Below are 21,497 nucleotides of genomic sequence, written 5' to 3' on the forward strand. Positions count from 1 at the left end.
CCAGTGTGGTGTTTGGGACACATGGGGCCAGGGAAGGTGGGAGCCTGGCCGGCACCTGGTGGGTGTGTGGGTGGCACCATTCGCGAGGTGCCTTGACCGAGGCCGCCAGGACTTAGGGTTTAAATGAGGCACTTGTATTGGCCGTGGACTGAGTGAGTGTCAGCCGGGGCAGTCCTGCAACAGGAAGGTCACCTGTGCGTGTCCGCGCTGAGCGCCCTTGTCCTCCAGGTGAAGGTCGAGCAGATGGCGCTGGAGCTGCGGCTGACCCCGCTCACGGTGCTGCTGCGCTCCGTGCTGGACCAACTGCAGGAGAAGGACCCGGCTCGCATATTCGCCCAGCCGGTGAGCCTGAAGGAGGTGGGTGTGCTGACCGCTCGCCCCGCCCCGTCCACACTGACCGCAGGACGCCGCTCACCTGTGTTCCTGAGTCCTCCCTCTTCTCACCGAGTCCTTACGCTGTGAAGGCGCACGTTTCACTGTAACGTCTTAGCGACGCGGTGGGGACGTTCTTGCTGAGAACCCCAGCAGGTGGGGGTCTGCCCAGCGGGGGCGTCGTGGCTCTGGTTTCAGCGAAGGAGCTGAGTCAGCAGAGCCCGTGGGAAGGGGTGCAAGTGCCATGTCTCAGTGTTGCCGTGTGCTCGTGTGAGTCCTGTGTGCTGTGTGTGCATTCAGGCGTGTCGTGTTGCACGTACGCGCGTGTGAGACTCCGTGTGGGCGCGTGAATTCTCTGGAGTGGCAACGACCTTTCCGCATGTAAGTGCTGTGCCCTCCTGCGATCAGGTGCCCGACTACCTGGAGCACATCAAGCAGCCCATGGACTTCTCCACCATGAGGAAGCGGCTGGAGGCGCAAGGGTACAGCAGCCTCCCCGAGTTCGAGGAGGACTTCGACCTCATTGTGGACAACTGCATGCGGTACAACGCCAAGGACACGGTGTTCTACCGAGCCGCCGTGAGGCTGCGCGACCAGGGTGGCGTCGTGCTGCGGCAGGCCCGGCGCCAGGTGGACAGCATCGGATTCGAGGCGACCTCGGGGGCGCACCTGCCGGAGCGGCCGGCCGCGGCCCCTCAGCGGCCTTTCTCCTGGGAGGACGGTAAGCCCGGGCCCGGGTCCGGGAGCGGGAGAGCCACCTGTAGCCTGGTCGGCTCCGCCCAGCAGGACTGGGATGCGAGCCCCACGTGCTCTAGGCTTTCTAGGAGCCGCGCGAAGAAAGGGAAGGAAGGCGGCTTGTTTCCGTAGCGTCCCTCGGACCCAGCACGCCCGGCGTATTGAGGATTTGACACGCAGTCATTCTAGAAGCCACTGGGGATAGTTGCCATTCACCTCCGCCTCCTTCTGCCACCATCACAGCCCCTCTCTTCATTCAGACCAGCCACATTTTAGGTGCCCACGTGAGACTCATGCGGCGGGGCCCGTATGGGACAGCCCCGGCCCACTTGACGCAGCCCCGGGAGCAGCTTAGTGGGGACTTGCGCCCAGGCTGGGTCTCTATCTTCCAAGGGTGCTGTTAGCTGCTGAAAGGGCCCAGAAACCGGCACATGCACTCCGTTCTCTGTTGGCTTCCCGCCCCCCCCCTGGTTTGTGCTGTATTAAGGGCCTCAGGACTCAGGCCGCCTCCCTCTGTGCGAGACACGGCAGAGCTGCCTGTGCTGTTTCTGTCCTCGGAGGCTGGGCTGCCCTCCGCCCCCAGGCTCCGGCCACCACACATTGGCTGCCACCCAGCTTCCTGGAGCAAGAAGGGGTCCGGGGGCCTCAGTGTTGGGCCTTTCAGAAAATGACCATGCATGTTGCCATGGTGTTGCCTAAGTAAATTCGAGGCATAAAATCAAGGGTGAGAAGTTCTACTGTATCTCTTCCTTGGTATCAGGGCGGGGGTCCAAGGTGAGCTGGTGCACCCAGTGTGTCCTCCCTCCTGTTAAGTCTGGTGGGCGCTGTGTGCCCCTCTGCTGGGCAGGTCCGTGTCCGGCTGCAGGCAGGCAGCTGTCCCTGCTCTGTTTGAAGGATCTGCAAGATGCACTGAGGAGTTCTCCTTTGGCTTCGGATGACATGGTCTTTGCTCACGTGAATGTTTCTGAGTTTAATGCCTATGAGGCTTTGTGCGTGACGATAGGGATTCGAGCCAGGCTGCTGTGTGCAGTCTCAGCTGCATCTGTAGCTGGGAGGGGCTCCCGCTCCACCAGGTGGCGCTAGAGTAGGCTTCTCCTTGGCGGCCTCACTTGTCGCAGGTGACCTGTGCCTCGGAGGTTTGGGGGTTTCCGTAGTACATAAGCCTGAGGCTCAGCATTACCTGAGAGACGTGCAGCCCAGCGTCACCCCTGGGTCTGGACTCGAGCTCGAGGTCAGTTATGCACAAGCAGCCCCACCTTGGCCCTGGCGCGGGGAAGGGGAGCCCTGCTCAGGAGGATGCTCAGCAGGTGGCGGGCCTTCCCAAGCCGGCACGGTCGCTCTAGTTTCAGTCAAGGGGCCGAGTCAGAGGGCTCAGTGCTGGCCTCCCTCACGAGAGGCTTGGTCCTGCGTCTGCACCTGGTCTCCCACGCCCGCGCACCACCTCGGGTGGCAAGCATGTCCCCTGTGGCAGCCCCTGTCGTGGGTTTAGAGCGTGGGTGAGGGCCGTCACGTGGCTGAGCAAGGGGCGTGGCCCAGGGTGACGTCGGGGCGTGGAGGTGGAAGGGTGTTCGCTCAGTGGCACCACGGGCGACGGCTAATGGTCGTGTGTTCTGTGACTCAGTGGACAGGTTGCTGAACCCGGCCAACAGGGCCCACATGGGGCTGGAGGAGCAGCTGCGGGAGCTGCTGGACAAGCTGGACCTCACGTGCGCCATGAAGTCCAGCGGGTCGAGGAGCAAGCGGGCCAAGCTCCTGAAGAAGGAGATCGCGCTCGTGCGGAACAAGCTGAGCCAGCAGCAGAGCCAGCCCCCGCCCGCCGAGTCAGGTACTGGAGGCTTTGAAGAGGAATGTGCTCCGCTGGGGCAGGAGCCGGGGCAGGAAGGTAAGCAGCGCGGCCTCCCGGCGTCTTCCCCAGCCCAGGGTCACCTGACCCCGCCCCATGCCACTCGGCTCTGGTGCCCGCAGTCCTGCCGTTGGTGCTGTGCTCTGGCACTGAGGTGGTCCCGAGGGCCAGGCAGAGCAAGACTGTCCTTCCCAACTGGGCCCTGAAAAGCCGTCCGAAAAGCACGGCTTAGGTCTCACGCAGCATCCTGCGTGGTGGGAGAGGAGGGTGGCGTGCCACAGGCGTGGCGGCACTGCTGTCGTGTTGTCTGTGAGGAGGGAGCGCCAGTTAACGGGCACGGGTGATGAGAGGCGCTGACGGGTTGCTCTAAAGTGCCCTCCCATACATGCACCTCTTTGACCTTTGGAGGGTGGGCAGGCAGGGTGGGCGCCAGTCACGGGGGGCAGGCGGGGGGACCAGGGCTGCCTGAGGGCCCCCAGAGCCAGCCCTGCCTTGGCAGCCTGGCACTCCCCGAGCAGAGCGTGGAGAGGGGGGTGCATTGTGAGCAGACCGAGCTGCAGGCATGTCTTTGTGGACCAGAACACAGGGTGGCGCAGACCCTGCCCCCCAACGGGGACGCGGGCACGGGTGCCGAGGGAGCAGTCGGGCGGCTGGTCCAGGAGGTGAGCGGGGGGACTTGCAGGAAACCCTCCCCTCTCTTGCCCTCTCATAGCTTCAGGGGAAGCGGGTCAGTCACACAAAACGGAAAGCGGACGGAGACTCTCCATAGCAGCCGTCGGTTATAACCTTTCTGAGTGTTGAAAAAGCCACACACACATTGTTCTGCAGCTGCTTTAAAAAGCCTTTGCCTGCTGTTGGCGGTCTGCAGGGTCCTGGTCACGGCCGTGTGTATGCCTTGTGTTGTGTCATCTGTGGCCCCAGGAAGTGCTGGCCGTGACTGTGTAGTTCCTCTGAGTTTCACACGGTCCCGTGGGTCACAGCTCCTGTGTCCTCTAGCGGTTCCCTTAGCAAATGCCTCTTGTGCCTCCAGCCGAGGGTGGTTCTGCTGCCTTTCTCCTTTGATGCCTGTTCTCAGTGTGCAGTTGGTTGGTTTAGGTCCGTAGCGTAAGGTGCAGGCCTGGCGCGCTCCTTGGGGTGTGAATTGCCGTGGGTTCCAGAAGAGAGCGGAGCTTCCGTTCTCCGCGCTCTCCCTGCTGGAGGGTCGGGTTCCGGTACACTTGTTCCAGGGGCCTCTGGCAGCCAGTTGTACTTGGGGTCCCAGGCTGACCCCCTGTTGAGCCAGGAGGGTCCTTGGGGTCCAGGGTGGCCTCCCCTCGTCAGGCCTGTGCACCCTTGGGGGATGGGTGCCCTGAGACATGGCAGGACCTGGGGGGGCGGTCATTGTAGGGCACCACTGTCCTCCAGCCAGCCCCCTCTTGCTGCCGGAGCGGCTGCTCTGGCCCTGGTATCTGCCTCTTAGAAAACCGCTCCTTGTGGGTTAATTGCCTTGAAAAGAGCGAGGGCGGGAGAAAGATTGTCACCAAGTGACGCGCCGTCCCTGGAATGGCTGCTCTGAGCACCTGCTCTTCCCAGCGGAGAGGCGTGGGACCCTTCTGTTCCTGCGTCCAGGGCTCCCGCCCTCACTCCTGGGCGGGGCACCTCGCCCGCCGGGCTGGAGCCCCTCAGTCAGGCTGGTCCCTTTGCTACTCTGGCACTGGGGTCACTTTAAAGGAAGCACACAAACCGAGACCAGAGATGACAGACAGCCTGGAGCTGCCTGAAACGTGCCCCATGTGCAGGGAGAGAGCGTGTGGCTTTCAGCTGGTGGGAAAGGAAGGTGGAGAGAAAGCAGCTTCCGGGGGCCACCAGAGGGAGCAGGGAGCTCCAGAGGTTCCCAGGCGGCTGTGCGTGGAGACAGACGAACCAGCCGTTGACGTTACTCTAGAAATGTGAACCTGGGAGACTTAGGATGCACAGACCCAAGAATCTTCTCGAACGATCTCGAGCAGCAGTATTACTGTGACACCTAAAGTAGTAGGAACTCCTAATATCAGGAACTGTCTTGGTTGTGACTTAGTGTTTACGTGGTTTCCCCTTGAAGAACAGGGAAGTGATGGGTGGGTGTCAGGCCCATTGAGGTGGGGGCTGCTGGGCTAGGGAGGGAGATCTGCTGGCTCGGGGTCCCCAGGGACCTTCCTCTGATGGAGGCCTGGAGGTGAGGAGACAGCGGCAGGCCCGTCCCTGCTGCTCACGCCGCACTGTTTGGGGCCAGCGCTCCTGCGGCTGTGTGCGCCTCGGCCCCTCGTCTGTCTGCTGCCCAGCGCAGGGCTATTTTCCGAGGGGACTGTGAGGCTCAGGGAGAGCTGGAGGCGGCTGCCACAGCACCCCGTCACCTGGGGAGGCCTGCATGCAGCCAGCACTTAGAGAGGCCTGTGCTGTGCTTGCACATGGAGCGTGCGTTCAGTTGGCTGCTGGGCCGGAGAAATGGGGGGCTCTGGGAGAACAGTGAGGGGTTGGCAGGGAGAGGGCCTTGTCGCCGAGTCTCCGATGGGCTTTTGCTGTAGGTTTGGGGGTTTGAGGCCATTGTTTGAGCCCTGCCGTGCTGTTCCAGGCTGAGCCGTCCCCTGTCCTGGGCCTGCCTGTTCAGTGCAGCCGGCAGCATGCCCTGGCTGGGTTCTGCTTTATGACGGCTGTGGGCAAGGGCGAGGGCAGGCGAAGGCCCTGTCGTGCTTGTAAGGGCTTTTTAAAAGAGCTTCCTTACGTGTGTGTGTTAGCGTCCAGTGACGTTCCACACGGTCCTGCGGGGCACCTGCTCTCCTAGAGGCGGGGGGCGGGGACTGGCTGACGGGCGTGGTGGTGCAGCCAAGGGGGTTCACCAGGCACCTGGGTCTGTGTGGCCCCACGCCGGGTCCTTCACGCGCTGCCCCTTGGAAATCTTCCTGTGAGTTGCCCTGGTGGTGGGCGCCCCGTGGCTGCAGAACAGCGACAGTGGGTGAGCAAAGCGGCTGGAAGGAGGGGCCGGGAGGCCTGGTGAGGTTCCCTGCGTCTGGTGCAGGTCTGCTGTGACAGTGAGAGGACCCCTGTGGACTGAGCATGAGAGGAGCAGAGGGGTGAGCCATGGTGGTCCGGGGCCTCGTATGTGCCAGGAACAAGGGCGCCTGGTGGGGCCGAGGTTAGCGTCTGAGTAGGGGGTGGGCTGGAGGGGGCTGCGAGGGCCTGGCTGTGCAGTGGGAGAGCCCAGCAGGGAGGGGCAGCAGAGGGGCAGGTGGGGGCCGTACCCACAGGCCCAGGTTGGAGGCAGCCTTGCCGGCACAGAGGCGGCCCTTTAGGCATCATGGTCAGGACGAGGGTCAGGCCGGAGGCAGGACAGGAGGCAGGACGCCAGCGGAGGGTGCGCTGAGGAAGGGAGGAGGGCGCAGCGAGCTCCGCCTGTGGCGTGCCTTCGCAGAGGCTTTCAGCGGGAACTCCGCAGGCCCCTGTCCGTCCACGCAGTGCCTTGTGTTTTGTAAGCTGTTTCCTAGCACGTGTGCGTGACTTCAAGCAGCGGTGGGGAGGATTGTGTCACCAGCCAACGTGTCACTGTGGCTCTTGATGCCGCATCCTGCTTGTGGGTGTCCGTCCCAGAGCCTGACGCACGAGGGGGTGGTGTGCCCTGGCAGCCCTCGGTGGGAGGCCTCTGCCCCGGGTGTTGGAGTCCGTGAGGCGGGCCCTCTGGCAAGCGTGGAGCCCCGAGGCCCGAGTTCAGCACCGGCTCAGGCCACGGGGGCCCTACACGGTGGCAGCTTTTCAGCTTTTCCTTCTCCAGTGAACTCGGGGTTAAAGTGTTACCTTGACATCTTTCAAGGGGCTCAGAGGGCTTCCGGGGTCACTACAGGAAGAAGTGTATCTAGGTACCAATGCCACTGGGGTCATTTCAGTAGCTTCTCTGGGCTGTAGGCCACGCGCTCATCCCCGTGGGTGTGGCCTCGCAGGCCGCGCCGGGCCGTCCGCGGGCAGCCTCCAGGGCTGAGCTGGTTTTCAGACGGCTTGTTCCATGTGGAGACGCTGAAGCCTCGGTTAAAATAGTCTCTTCCAAAGGTTGTATTTATTTTTAAAGTCAGATTGGAAGGAGTCACACTAGCATTTCCGGGTGTGGCTGGCATAGGAGTGAGGTTTCTCCATTTTAAATCGCTCACAGCCCTCGGCACTGCCTGCTTGTGGCGCCGACTAGGGAAGCCTGGTCAGCAGTGGGGGTGAGTGTCGGCTCCCCGGTGCCCAGCTCTGGGCGAGGCCGGGCGGGCGGGGGTGCCCATAGGCCTTAGCTGGGTGCGCTTTCTCTTCTCAAGGTGAGTGAGCTGTGGCTGCAGCTGCCGGCGTGCACCCCAATGATGTGCTTAATGTTGGCGAATGTGAAGTCCTCTCCCGGGTGTTTCCAGAGGCCAGGGCACCCGCCTGTGGGGTGGGGAGCCCCCTGCTGGGACCCCACAGCCCTCACTGCCCACAGGTAGTTGTGTGTGATGCTTTGTTTCCTTAATTGAAGTAGTATTTTGGTGGACTTCACATTTATAGTAAGTTTTATAATAGATTTTATAATTACCAGTTTTCAAAAATCACTTTATTTATAATTTTTTCAGGAGATAAATCTCCCCCTAAACTTGAACCATCAGATGCATTACCTCTTCCTTCAAACTCGGAGACTAATTCAGAACCACCAACCCTCAAACCAGTAGAACTCAACCCAGAGCAGAGTAAACTATTCAAAAGAGTCACATTTGATAATGAATCACATAGCACTTGCACTCAGAGCGCCCTGGTAATCGGACACCCTGCAGAGCCCACCCTCGCCTGTAGTGGCGCTGCGCCGGCGGCGGCCTCCGCGGGGGCGGAGCCAGCAAGCGATGTAAACAGACGCCCTTCTGTTCTCTTCTGCAAATCGAACAGTGTAAGCCCCCCAAAGTCTGCCAAGAACACTGAGACCCCGCCAGCTTCTCCTCAGCTAGGGACCAAAACCTTTCTGTCTGTAGTCCTTCCGAGGTTGGAGACTCTTCTGCAGCCAAGAAAAAGGTCGCGAAGCACCTGCGGCGACTCCGAGGTGGAGGCGGGGTCCCCGGGAAAGCGCCTGGACACAGGTAAATGCCACGGCCTCGCCGGCCCTTCTCTCCTCCGGGGTCAGAGGGCACAGTCGTGGGTGCACGGATTTCAGTTTACTGTCCACAGGTCTCTTAATTTCCAGATGAGAAGACAGAGGGCGCATTTTTTCTTTGAAAACCCCTAACTGTAGGTCTGAGGGTGCATTGCGGGGTGGCTGCTGGCCTCGTGGGCCTGGGTGGGTGGTCCTGCTCCTCCCTTGGACTGTACACTGCGGGAGAGCCGGGAGGAGAGCCGGGGGGAGAGCCAGGAGGAGAGCCGGGGGGAGAGCCGGGGGGGCTCATTTGCATGTCTTGGGCGGCAGGGGGCTGGAAGGAGGCGCCTGAGCTCTTCTGCAGCCTGTGCCTCCCCCGCGACTGCAGCCGAGCGTGTGTCTGGAACCGGCGGGACTGTTGTCCCCCTCGTGGCTCCACGATGGCCATGCCTCTGGGAGGCGCCGGTTCTGTGTCTGATGCCTCCTTCGGGAGGTGTGTGGACATGCTTGTCCTGTGGGCTCTGTCTTGGACCAGAGCCTGGTCTGTGTTTCTTATTGGTCCACCTGGTGCGTCCAGACACGGCCTCTTGGCCGTCCTGCTGTCAGGGCACCTTCTCAGTTCAGCTGGAGGAGCAGAGGCTGGGTGGGGGCGAGCCATCTGCGTCCCGAGCCTCCCGGTGGGGCCGGTGGCGGGTGGAGGTGGAGGGCCGTCCCCGCTCGCGCTGAAGGTGCCCGTGGAGGAGGCGGTCCAGCAGGTGTTTCTGGTGCTGGTTCTGCACTTGGCAGACACTCATTCTTGCTACCGAAGTCACTTCTTATGAACGTCATTGAAACGCAGGGAACTCTCACACGTGCCCTTCGTCTCATAGACATTCTCCACCCGTGGCCTCTCTTTTCATGGGTTGATACCAAGTTGGAGTTCTTTAGTAATTTGTTAAAACCATCAAGTGTCTGAGCCACACGAGCTCCTCAGCGTCTCACAGACACAGGTGAAGGATGGACGCTCGCGTCAGTGCGTACCCCCCCTGCCCCCCCTTTCTTGGGACCTCGGGCCGCTTGTTTGCAAGTGCTCTGAGCCGTGCTTGGAGGGGCAGTCGCGGGGCAGTCACTGTGTCCTGGCTCCAGGTGCCAGGCCCTGCCTTTGGCTCCCGCGTCTGGGCCGCCTACCCCACGCCACACCCTCTGCCCGCCACCCAACTGCAGCGCACGTGCCGGGCACTGCTGGCCCAGCACCCACTGAGAAGCTGGTGTCCAGAAGGCCCGCCAGCCCTGCGTTGGCCTCACTGACCTCCTGGGTCTGGCTGGAGCCATTGGCAAGGGTCCACCAGCCGGCGTTCGTGGCGCGCAGGGCGCTTGCACTCGGTCACCGATGTCCTTCTCCCGCTTTCTGCGTCTGAGGGGCGGGTTTTGCACAGGCGGCCGTGGCGTGGAGGAGTCTGTGCCCCGGTCCCGACGGAAACGCAGGCCTCTGCTTCCTTCCTCTGGCGCGTCCGCCGCCCGTGGACGTGCGACGAGGCCTTCGCTCCTGTGCGGCCCGGGAGCCTCAGTTGCTCTGGGCAGAGTGCGGCCAGCGGTGCCCACCCGTCCATTTCGGCCTCACCCACTCGGGCTGCGGCTCTGGGTCTCGGCTCCAAGCTTGCAGCCTTCGCAGTCGGGACAGGAAACGCCTGGTTCTCTCTCTGATCATCCCCACGTTCATCGGCGCGCTCGGCCTGCCTTGTGGGGAGTCTGGGTTCCCCTGCGCTGCAGCGTTTCCAAGTTAGATGCAAGCTGATGCGTTCATTCCAGGACGCAAGTTCATTCCAGCACAGCCGATGTGTCCATCAGGACACCGCCGTGGGCTCCGCGGGAAGCGCCGCGGGAGGCGTGGGCTGCTCTTTCCTCCAGGAGGTTAGCAACCTGCCTCGGCCCCTGCCGGTCCTCAGAGCTCTGCTCTGCTGGCTCCTCTCCCGTGGCCACGGGCTGGTTCCAACAGCGACCCAGGCAGGACTTCTGTGCTGCTTGTCTCTCCTCCTGAGGTTCCTGCCGCAATTCCTGTGTGCATGTGGGGGCAGGGCGCGAGGGGCAGAGGGGAGAGGGACTCTTCGCGTCCTTGGCCGTTCAGGGCAGTGGCTGGTCTGTTGATGTCTTCAGTCAGACCAAGTGGCCTTTTCACTGTTTTCCAGGCTCTCATTTAACTACTAACGTGCTGGGTGGTTCCCTCTTGGGATCCTAATGGTTTTCTCTTGCTCAACTTGGATGGAGTTTGGCCAAGTGGTCGCTCTGGAACGCAGGGCGATGGCTGCGTCTTGATCTCACATGATTCTTGGATGTCATTGGAAGCACCAGCTCCACCACCTCCAACACTAACACCAGCACGTGGAGCCCGGCCCCGTCAGCCCGGCGCACGGGAGGGACCGCCTCACCAGGGACAGGTGTGAGCCTTTGAGTCAGTCGTGGCTCAGATCACCTCTCGCATCCGGAGGACGCCCTGCACAGATTCCGATCGCGTCCTCAGCAGGCGCAGGACCGGGCCTGACAGGACCCGCGTGCGCCCCCTGACAGCCAGGAGACCGGGTGCTAACCCTGTCCCTCCGCGTCCTCTGCCCTCCCTCCCCCTTCCTGCTGGTTCTCCTGGCCGTCCCGCTGCAGGGAGGAAGCCCAGCCCGGGAGAGCGGCGGCCTGTGCCTGGTGCCTGGCGCCCGGGCCTGCTTCCTGCGCCATGGCGTCTCGTGGGGCTGGGCTGGGCACAGCAGGGCGGTTGGGATCTTACGCGCTGGTTTTATTGAAAGGTTGGAACACACACACACACACACACACACACACAACGCGCAGTTCTCTTGCTGAGAGTGTAAGTCACGATGTGCGGACGAGGTGATGGGCTTGCCCCACCGCTCACGAGACTGAGGCAGTGGCCCCCCCGCCTGCGGAGCTGGCCCCATGTTTGATCCCATGTTCTGCTTGGGGGCCGCAGGGAGCCTGGGAGGAACACTGGTGTCCGCAGCACGTGGCCGGGGTGGATGGTGGTGACCGCAGCCCACTCTTTGTTTTGCCTCATCAGCTGCCAACCAGAAGGATTTTTTAAAAAATTATTTTAATATCTTATTCATTTCAGAGAGGAAGGGAGAGTGAGAGAAACATCAATGATGAGAGAGAACCATTGACCAGCTGCTTCCTGCATGCCGCCTACTGGGGATTGAGCCCACATCCTGGGCATCTGCCCTGACCAGGAATTGAACTCTGATGCTCTATCCACTGGGCAACACGAGCCAGGGCCAGAAGGTTCTTTTTTTCTTAAATATATTTTATTGATTTTAGAGAGGAAGAGAGAAGGAGAGATAGAAACATCAATGATGAGAGAGAATCATTGAGTAGCTGCCTTCTGCACACGCCCCACTGGGGATCGAGCCTGCAACCCAGGCATGTGCCCCTGGCTGGAATCGAACCCGGGGCCCTTCAGTCTGCAGGCTGAGGCTCTATCCATTGAGCTAAATCGGGTAGGGCCAGAAGGGTCTTTAAGGTGCAGTGAGGTGTGGTGAGGTGGGTCTGGCTGTCACACCCGGGGCTTGGGGGCCCTGGCCGTGCAGGCCGCTCCAACTGAAGGCCTGGCCTTGGTGAGCTTTCTCTGCAGAGTCGCCTCAGCCACCCCATGGGGCACCTCTTCTCCATGTGGCCTGGGGAAGCCCGGGAGGCCTGGAGGGGGTGGGGGAGCCTGGCCAAGGGTCTCAGCTTGGCCAGGCCTTTTGGGGCAGAGGAAGGCTTGTGTTTGCTTTGTCTCCTGTGACCCTGGTGGACCCGAGCGCGGTGCTGGTGGAGGACACGGCCGGGTTTGAGAGCCGCCCTGTCCCCTCCCGCGCCTTCAGAACGCCTCGTGTTGCCACGTTGCTGAGCGTCGGCTCCACTGGCCACGTGGTTGCTACAGCTCGGGGACGGGCCTCCTGCTGCTGGGGGGGCCCTCGGCCTCCTGTCTGCAGACCCGCAGAACCTGCCTGACCGCGTGTCATTTGTGTCCTTGCAGGGTCTCTGAGGCTCGGCCTGGCTGCTGCCCAGGGGGCCCCGTGGGGAGAGTGACAGGTGCTCAGGGACACTTCTCGGGAAGAACGGGGGTGCTGGCCCCGCTGCGGCCGCTGTGTCCTGGGACAGAGGGAGGAGATGCGCTCGTGCCTCAGGGCTGAGGCCTCCCCACCCTCAGCCTTCCCCCTCGTGTCTCCCGGGAGCCTGGCGTCAGGTGGTGGTCCCCAAGCACGTCGTCTGCGCGGACGTCCCGAGGGTGGGCTCGCTGTGTGTCTCGGTGCCGGGCTTCTCTGTCCCGGACTCTCCTCTGCTTGGGCGCCTACGTGGCCTGCGCTGGGCCAGCTGTCCGTGAGGCGCCACTGGGCCTGCGCTGGGCCAGCTGTCCGTGAGAGCGCCACCTGCTGTTGTGCTTCCCGCGCAGGCTCCCACCTGGTGCAGGGCCCAACCTGCTCGTTCCACACGTGAGCTTGTCCCAGGGTCTCCGGGTGCAGCTCGCCACCACGGCTGTGACAGCCTCTGGCCCCGCCATCCTGCTTCTCTGCCTGGAAGGGCGTCGTCAGCTCCTCTGTCAGGAGGAGCAAATGGCCGAGGTCCAGGAGGTAGAGGCAGGGCGAGGCCGTCAGCTCCATGTGGCGCTAAAGGGAGAGACTTTGGGACTGTGTGTCCTTGTCGTCGGACCGTTGGCACAAGGTGTGTCTGGACCAGGCCCGGGTCTGGTGATGCTCAGGGCTCCCTCCGAGGCCACAGGTGGCGGCCTGTTCCCTTGTGGTGCTGGGCCCGGATGTGCGCCTGTGGCTGTGGCCCCTTCTCTCACTTCAGGTCTTGCACACTGGGCTCCGTCCATCTGTCCATCTGGGTGGCCGTCTCTGACTTGCTGACTGCCTTGGGGGTCTTCCCCGGACAGTGCCTTCTGTGCTCCTGTCGCCCGGAGGACCCTGAGGTGGAGAGGCAGGCCGTCCGTCCCCTTGTTCTCCGTGCTCCCGGGGCGTGGGCTGGAGTCGGTCTCGTGTTGTCTCATGCGGCATCAGCTGCCTTGCCAACATGGTTGGTCGCCGCGTGCAGATGTCAGATTTCAGCACGAGCGCAGCACCCCAGCCAACGGCTCAGCTGCTGCTGCTGAATGTGGGTTCGTTTTAAAGGTGAAGGACGAAGTGATGCTGAAAGCCGGGGGTGACGCCCCCTCAGTGCGGCCGGTGCCTCAGGTCCCGTGGGAACAGCAGGACTCATGCCCTTCTGCACTTGGACGTCTCAGCTCCACCGGGTTACTCATCTCCCTTGTTTTAAAGTGAGTCACGCGCACTGAGCCTCTGCAGGAAGCACACAGGCGCACCTTGGGGACACGGGTCGCGGTCCAGACCCACACACAACAGGTCGCCATGAAGTGATCACGTGAATGCTCTGGTCCAAGTGCCCATAGGACGGCTCGCCTCACACCGTAGTCTGTGTGTGTGCTAGTGTGTGTCTAGCAACCACGGTGCATCCCTTCATTAAAAATACTTCATGAGAGTTAGCCGTCATCTGAGCAATCTCTGTGCTGAAGGGTCTTGTGTGGCGGTGGTGGCGGCCGACTGTGAGGTGGTTACGGAGGGTGGGGCGGTGGCGGCTTCTCAGTAAGACAGCAGTGACGTTCTCCGCATGGCCGACTCCTCAGCACAGCCTCCCTGTGGCTGCAGCATCACCCACAAACCTCTTTCAGAACTGCAGCCAGTCCTCAAACCCGGCACTGCTCTGCCAGCCATGCTCACGTGACACTCTGAATCCTCTGTCGCCATCTCACCGTCCTCACAGCCTCGTCACAGGGTGGGCTCCGTCTCCCGAAACCCCTCTCTCTGCTCCTCGGCAAGCTCCTCCTCATCACTCAAGCTCTGTCCTGAGTTTGCAGCGATTCAGCGTGTCCTCGGGCTCCACGTCATGCTCCTTCTGCTGCTCCCACCACACGTGCAGGCACTTCCTCTCGGAGGTCTGGAGCCCTCAGATCGGCCACGAGGGTGGATCAGCTTCTCCCAGACGCCTGTGACTGCCTCCCAGGAGGCAGCTGGGACAGGGAGACCTTTTCCTTTATTCTCCCCGATCCATCAGAGGAACCACGACGGCAGCGATCGCTTACAAATGTGGCTTTTCTTCCCAGTGAGACTTGGGAGTCAAAGTTAGTCCTTGACCCAAGAGCTGCAGAAAGGCATGAAAACAACATTCATCTGGCCCGTCTCCCCCCGCGCTCCTGGTGACCAGGCGCCTTGTCGCGAGCAGTAAGGTCCTCTTTTCTGAGCAGCAGGTCTCCACAGGGGCTCACACAATGCAGGAAGCCGTGCGGCACATTCAGACACAGGTAGAGCAGACGGAGCATCACTCTTACCGGCCTAGGATTTTCTAAATGGAAGTGAGCGCTGGCTCCAGCTTAAAGTCACAGCTGCATGAGCTCCTAGCAGGAGCCGCCTGTCCTGTGAGGCCAGGCGCTGACCTCCCCTCACTGTGAACGTCCCAGGCGGCGTCTCCTTCCCGTAGGAGGCCGTGTCCTCCACACTCCGAGGCTGTGGAGGAACCTGCTGAGTCCCCCTCCACGGTCATCCGAGCGGCCCTTCTGCACAACTCGCTGCAGCTCCGCACCTGCTGCTTCTTCCCCTGGCACCTCCTTCAGCTCACGACCAGCCTCCCATCTCCACACGTTCCTCCCGCCGCCTCCTCACCTCTCAGCCTTCACGGAATGGAAGAGCAGGGCCTGGCCCTGGATTAGGCTTTGGCTGCAGGGAGCTGTGGCTGTGTGGCCTGGACCCAGAGCACGGACCCGTCTCCTCACCAGCAATAGGCTGTTCCCTCTCATCACGTGTGTTGGCTGGAGCAGCGCTTGAATTTCCTTCCAGAACCTCTTGGCCTTCACAGCAGGCTCACTGTTGGGCGCGAGAGGCCTCGCTTTCAGCTTCTCTTGGCGTTGGACAAGCCTCGCCAAGCTGGTCGTTTCTGCTTTTGATTTGAAGTGAGAGGTGCAGCTCTTCCTTCACTGGGCCTCCTGGAGGCCATTGTGGGCTTTGAATGGGCCTGACTTCCGTCTTGTTGTGTCTCAGGAAATAGGGGGCCCGGGAGAGGGAGCGAGATGGGCGGCCGGTCAGTGGAGCAGTGAGAGCACAGCATTTATCAGTTAGGTTCTTGGTCTCATACGGGGCAGTTTGTGGCCCCAAACAATGATAGGAGTAAGGTTAAGGGTCACTGATCACGAGCACCATGACCAGGTTTTGACGATGACAAGGATTGTGATATTTCAGCAGCACTGAGCACAGGCTGTTGGGGAAGTGGTGCCCGTGGGCTGGCGAGATGCAAGGCTGCACAAGCGTTCAGTTGGTGGAATCGCCATCTCTGCGAAGCACAGTGAAGCGAGGTTGCCTTTGTAAAGCAGGCGAGAGAGCCCTCTAACCTGACCACCCACTTCACTCGGTTTTAAAGAAATGGCTTTTCAATTTTTTAAGCATGAGGAGTGGGATTTCTTTTTTGGGGGAAAATATATGCACAGTCCTTGGTGTCACACGGGAGGGAGCCCTGCTGGGTCTGCAGGGGGCGGGGGGAACGGGGACGGACGGATGGACGGACAGGACACACGGGCTATGCAGTGAGAGGTCTGCCCGGTCCCTTGGCCTGACGTCGGTGGTAGGGACGTAGCCAGTGTGTCTGGTCACAGAGGGCGCGGCTCTGAGGTGGCCTGGCCTGGCCTTGTGAGCACCGCTTCCTGGGAGTGCGCCGCCCCCACCCCCGTTAGCCAGGTGCCTGTGGCCGGTTTTAATTTGTTTTTTAGGTTCTTGTTAATACTTTTCTTTTGAAAGAGTTTTTTCATCGACTTGACGTTCCCATTTGAAGTTCCACTGTGTGAAGTCGCTCTTGGTGGTCTGGCTCCTCAGCCAGGTCCCGGCCCGCCTGGCCCTCGAGCCTGGTGCAGACACGGCTTGTCCCGGCCTCACCGGAGGGACATGCGGGTGGCCCGCCGCCTGGGAGCGAATGGCATGCCTGTCCTGTTTGGTGGAGCCTGTGTCACACGTGACGTTCGGAAGAGCCCCTGAGACCAGCGCCCCTGAGCGCGTGAGGCTCTGTCAGCCTCGGTGTCGCTGCACAGGCGCGGCTCCTGTGCCGTGGGGCTGGGGGTTTGGGGTGACGGCCTCCACGCTGTCACAGATGGGACATCAGATTCTGGTTTGGGGCGACGTTGCGCTCGGGGCGGCGGCTCTGGCCGCAGAGCTCAGCCGCTGTGTCTTTGCAGGTCTCACCAATGGCTTTGGGGGCGTGAGGAGCGAGCAGGAGCCGGGTGGCCTCCCCGGGAGGAAAGCCACGCCCCGGCGCCGCTGCGCCTCTGAGTCCAGCATCGCCTCCAGCAGCAGCCCCCTCTGCGACACCAGGTGGGCGACGGGATTCCCCAGTTACATGGGACCTGTTCTGTGGGCCCGAACCATGCGCCCTGGCCGCTTGCCCTGCAGGGGCCACTTTGTACCTGGGCTGCAGTCCCTGCTGCTGGGCCCAGCTCCCTGGGGGCGGGTGTGAGGGTTTCGGCGCCACCTGACCAGCCTGTGCTCCCCGCAGTTTCAGTGCCCCCAAGTGCGGTCGCGGCAAGCCAGCCCTGGTGCGCAGGCACACGCTGGAGGACCGCAGCGAGCTGATCTCCTGCATCGAGAACGGGAACTACGCCAAGGCAGCCAGGATCGCAGCCGGTGAGTGCAGCCCAGGCCCCTTTGTGCGTCCCTCTGGCCAGGAGTAAAGGCAGCACGTTGGGTGTGCCCCGTGGACACTGTCTGCCTCCCGCCTCAGGGGGGACTTCTGCACCCTGGCCTCTCCCGGAAGGCGGCTTTGGCGCAGCGCCAGGCGGGTGCTTAGCCACAGACAGGCCTGCGGGCGGCCGGGGGGAAGCGATGTGTTTGTCCTGCATGTTGCCTTGTGTGGGTGCTCAGCCCCAAGTGGTTCCTGTCAGACCCTGTGAGGCCGACGGGCTTTGTTTAGTCTCATGTGTGATCTGCAGCCAATTGTGAAACTGCAGGGCGGGGTGGGGGTCCCCCAGCTTTCAGTATCTAGGGGAGGCTCAGGTCAGGTGGGAGCAGTGGGCTGTGTTGGGATGGAGACTGCCTTGGAGATGTGGGTGGAGGCGAGTGGCCCGGCCAGGAGGGGTCTGAGCAGAGCAGCTGGTCAGCCCTGGGCTGTGTGGAGAGGGGGCTGGGGACTAGCGGGACCTTGGGCACCAGGATGTGGGTGTGGACTCCAGGGATGTTCTGAGGGTCAGACGAGGCTCCCTGCTGGTTGAGGGTGTGAGGAGGGATGGGGAGGGAGCCAGGGCTGTTGTTTTGAACTTAGGGTGCTGGTTCCAGAGGTGCCCTGGGGACCTCCTGGGACGTGAGCACGAGGGCGGAGGTGGGGGCTCAGGAGGGAGAGATGTTGGGAGCCTGGAGGTCGGAGCCCTCAAGTAGGGTCGGGGTGCATGGAAACCCCGGGCTAGACTGCGGGTAAGAGTGTCAGGGTGCCGGGGCCTCAGAGACGCTCAGCCAGGGCGGGTGCCCCGTGCCCACCGTTCCGGGTGGTGTCTCTGCTCGGGGACGGCGTGCACCCTGCTGGGTGCCTGGGGGCTCACCCCTCGTTCCTTCTCTTTCTAGAAGTGGGTCAGAGCAGCATGTGGATCTCAACGGACGCTGCGGCCTCCGCGCTCGAGCCCCTGAAGGTGGTGTGGGCCAAGTGCAGCGGCTACCCCTCCTACCCCGCCCTGGTGAGCGGGGCACGGGCTGGGCGGTGCTGCTGTCCCCTGCGTGCGGGGCAGGCGTCCACGGCTCCTGCCAGGACACCCGTGGGGGAGGGGGTGGGAGAGCGCCTGCACAGCCCACCTCGGTGCAGCGCTCGGTGTGACCCCCGTGTCCCCCGGCAGATCATCGACCCTAAGATGCCACGCGTGCCAGGGCACCACAACGGGGTCACCATCCCGGCCCCGCCGCTGGACGTGCTGAAGATCGGCGAGCACATGCAGACCAAGGCGGACGAGCGGCTGTTCCTCGTCCTCTTTTTCGACAACAAGCGGAGCTGGTAAGTGCCCGGCACCTGGGAGGACGGAGGCTGGGGGCGGCCGGGCCTCCGTTTCTTACCTGTGGGCCCACCTAGTCCTCCCTGCCCTCAGGTGGGCCCTGGCCCGGGGCATTCTGCCCGGGGACACCGCCTTGGCCCCTCTGAGCGCGGACAGAAGCTCCGACCTCAGCACTGCAGCCCCTCTGCCCGCAGCTGCTGGTGTGGTGCCCGCCTCGGGGTGCAGAGCCTGCTGGCACCTGGGGGCTGTAGCTGGGGCACCCACCAGCATTGGCATGTTCGGCTGGATTGGGTTTGGGTGTCGTGCTGGGGGCCCTGGGTGGCCACTGGGGAAAGACGTGGAAGGCTGACGGGGCCTCCAGGACACAGGAGCCTCTGGGGAATCACGGAGGAGAGGAGGTGCCCACCTGGTTTTCGTGAGGGTCTGGTTGTGCCCCGCCCTGCAGCCCCCACGCTGACCGGGCCGGCCACCGACAGCCCTGCTCCGGCATTTCTGGAGGGGCCTCTCGCGCACCCTGGCCCCCGGGGCATCCTGACGCCGGGGTCGCGTCAGCAGGCCTCTGCGTGGTTAGACTGACGTGACGTGTGGCGAAGGGAACATGCCCGCAGCTCTCACTGTTGACACCTCTTTTCTTTTAAAAAGGCAGTGGCTCCCGAAGTCCAAAATGGTCCCCCTTGGCATTGACGAGACGATAGACAAGCTGAAGATGATGGAGGGGAGGAACTCCAGCATCCGGAAGGCTGTGCGGGTCGCCTTCGACCGCGCCATGAACCACCTGAGCCGGGTGCACGGGGAGCCGGCCAGCGACCTCAGCGACATCGACTGAGGGCCCGCCGTGTCCATATGTTGATAAGCTGTACATGTTTGTATATTGTTCAAAACCTAACTTATTCTGATGGTAGATGTAGTTCTTTCATTCTTTTCCCTGGGGAGTCGGGGAGGTTTGTTTCCAAGTTTTCTATGAAACCATCGGTCTGGGCGCGGCGGGCGCAGCTCCCGCACGACTCTGCCCGGCACAGGTCACCGGAGGGTGCTGCTTGCATCACTTCCTTTGATCCATAGCTTTTTTTAAAAAAGACTTTTGAATGTTTAATAAATTTGTAAATCACACTCTTTACACAGAGTACCTGTTATTTAACAAGATGGGATGTAAATTTGCAGTGACAAATGTGTATTTTAAGAAAGAAAATGACATTATTTTGAGTGGTACTTTGTGGAAAGAGGCGGAGAGGGAATTTCTGCCGTGTACATCACCTGCGAATCACCAAAAACACTCCGCGCCCTGCGGCTGGGCGGGCGCGTCCCGGTGCTGCCGCCCGCCTCCGGCCGCCCAGGGGGCCCCAGCGGATTATTTATTGTAGAAAGTGTATTCACCTGCTTTATAATGAAAAATAAATTTGCAAAAGTATATTGATAGCATTTTTATACACACGGACGTCCGCCCGCCCCGGCGCGGGCTGCTGGCTGTACAGACTGGCTGTGTTCTTTGGTTTGTAACTTGTATCCTGTTTACAATGAGGGGCTTTCTGTACTTGTTTTGATTTAGGACACTTTGGTAGCAATAGAAACTTTGGATACATTTTGTATGGTACCTGTGATGTACATAGAATTAGTACTTTATTTTTATTTTTAAGAGGTAAAGCATTATGTTAGGGGAAAAGGTAGGGTGGGTTTCCAAATGCATTTTTTTATATTAAAAAATAAAGTCAAGATTTGGACGGTGTGGCCATTTCATTCCTACGTCCCCAGAGTGCTGGAGGCTGGCAGGCCTGCGCCCCCGGCCTGTCCCCACCGGCGCTCCAGGCACCGCACCCTGCGTTGTCATGGCATTATTTATTATTTTAGCTAATCATATTTTTATTTTAAACTGGTAGTCTGAAATTTTTAAATGTTTTTCCTTTTCAGTCTTCGTTGTTTGTGACGTCTCCACAGAAACTTGAAAATAAATGTCTTCCTTTGATAGTTTTGTCCTGTGTCTGGCAGACGCTTTATCGCTGTGTTCCTCTCGGGGGGCCTGCTGGTGGCAAGCCAGGGCCGTGGTCGGGGTAGGGCCACCCGAGCCCGGGCTGCGCAGGTGCGCCCTCCACAGGCCGCGGGAGGTGCCGTGACAGGGTCTGAGTGCGTGGGATGGTGACGCTTGGAGCTTTCGGTGGCATCAGCTGGGCTCAGGCCTAGGACAGGCTGCAGCGGCGGGCCTGGCGGAATCTGTTGTGACCAGTGAAGTGAGCACATCACGTGGGCCCCAGTGAAGTGACCATGTCACGTGCCCCCTCCCCCCGCCAAAGCTGTGGTACTCCCCTCGCTGCTCTAACCCAGGGTGTTTCCTTCCATGTCGGACCCACGTGCAGGCTGGTGGGAGCATTACATGGATGTGGTGGGTCTTTGTCCCTTGCAGGTGGTTGAAGGTGCCAACACCTGCCTTTGGCTCTGGGTTGAGGGTGGTGTCGGGGCACCCAGTCCTCACCTGGGCCCCAGGCTCTGGGTGGGGCTGGGCAGGTGGCCTGGTTGTCTCTGGACTGCTTATTGGGGTCCTGGAGGTCTGGGTGGGGGGCGCTGCAGGGCAGCTGTGAGGGCAGGGGTGCTGGGCGCACTGGGTGGATGGAGAGCCCGGCCTGGGAGGCCGCAGGCCCCGGGGGAGCGGACCCTCGAGGCCACAGGAGGGGCAGAGCTCTGTGAACCTGGAGGCTCACGTTAAAATTCATCATTTCAGTACACACTCTGCCGGGTCGCAGTGCTTGGTGAGCGCTGTCTCCAGGCTCAGTGAGGGCGCCATGGCCCAGCGTCTGTGGTCGGGACTTGTATTTAAAGACAAACGCTTTGCTTTCCTAGGGAGGGTGTTTGACTTGGTCTTAAAGAGCGACACTCGCCCTGACCTGTTTGGCTCAGTGGATAGAGCGTCGGCCTGCGGACTGAAGGGTCCCGGGTTCGATGCTGGTCAAGGGCATGTACCTTGGTTGTGGGCACATCCCAAGTAGGGGGTGTGCAGGAGGCAGCTGATCGATGTTTCTCTCTCATTGATGTTTCTAACTCGTTATCCCTCTACCTTCCTCTCTGTAAAAAAATCAATAAAATATATTTATATTTTTTTAAAAAGTGACACTCGCCAGGACACTGAGAATTAAAATCCGTGAGGGCCCTGAGGCTCCGTCTGACCCACGAGGCAACAGAGTCTGTCAAGGTTGAGGGGCTGACGTTGGGAGGCACAGCAGGGACCAGAGGCCGCAGGGACAGGCCCACAGCAGGGATGGGGGTGCACCCGGCTGCCTGGGGCCAGTGCTGGGCCCCCCTTTCCAGGGGACCCCCGTCACTTGGCGTCTTGTGGTCTTGGCTCATCAGCGTTTCTCCTGCTGCAACTGAAACAGGCCTTCAGGGACCTGCTCCAGTTTCCTGTCAGCCCAGCAGAGGGCGCTCCCACCCCGACATGCCAGCCCCTCTCCTGC

At 61.4% G+C, this 21,497-nt stretch overlaps 1 protein-coding gene across 7 annotated transcripts in view; it reads left to right on the forward strand.

The window, feature by feature from the left end:
- The window catches only part of BRD1 (bromodomain containing 1), a 38,033-nt gene extending 18,016 nt beyond the window's left edge, over positions 1–20,017 (forward strand). The window contains exons 5-13 of one of the 7 annotated variants that reach the window (XM_036311391.1): positions 229–357; positions 781–1,093; positions 2,729–2,989; positions 7,543–8,037; positions 16,264–16,399; positions 16,581–16,708; positions 17,639–17,748; positions 17,905–18,059; positions 18,700–20,017. In XM_036311391.1, the coding sequence (XP_036167284.1) occupies positions 229–357; positions 781–1,093; positions 2,729–2,989; positions 7,543–8,037; positions 16,264–16,399; positions 16,581–16,708; positions 17,639–17,748; positions 17,905–18,059; positions 18,700–18,883 (1,911 nt within the window). In that variant the 3' untranslated portion in view covers positions 18,884–20,017. Of the gene's footprint in view, positions 1–228; positions 358–780; positions 1,094–2,728; positions 2,990–7,542; positions 8,038–16,263; positions 16,400–16,580; positions 16,709–17,638; positions 17,749–17,904; positions 18,060–18,699 lie in introns of those variants that run through there. The other 6 variants (XM_036311392.1, XM_036311393.1, XM_036311394.1 and 3 more) reach the window with 6 other exon arrangements.
- Positions 20,018–21,497: the final 1,480 nt, after the last annotated feature.

The sequence above is a fragment of the Myotis myotis genome, unplaced genomic scaffold, assembly GCF_014108235.1.
Source record: "Myotis myotis isolate mMyoMyo1 unplaced genomic scaffold, mMyoMyo1.p scaffold_m19_p_54, whole genome shotgun sequence".
NCBI classification, from domain to species: domain Eukaryota; kingdom Metazoa; phylum Chordata; class Mammalia; order Chiroptera; family Vespertilionidae; genus Myotis; species Myotis myotis.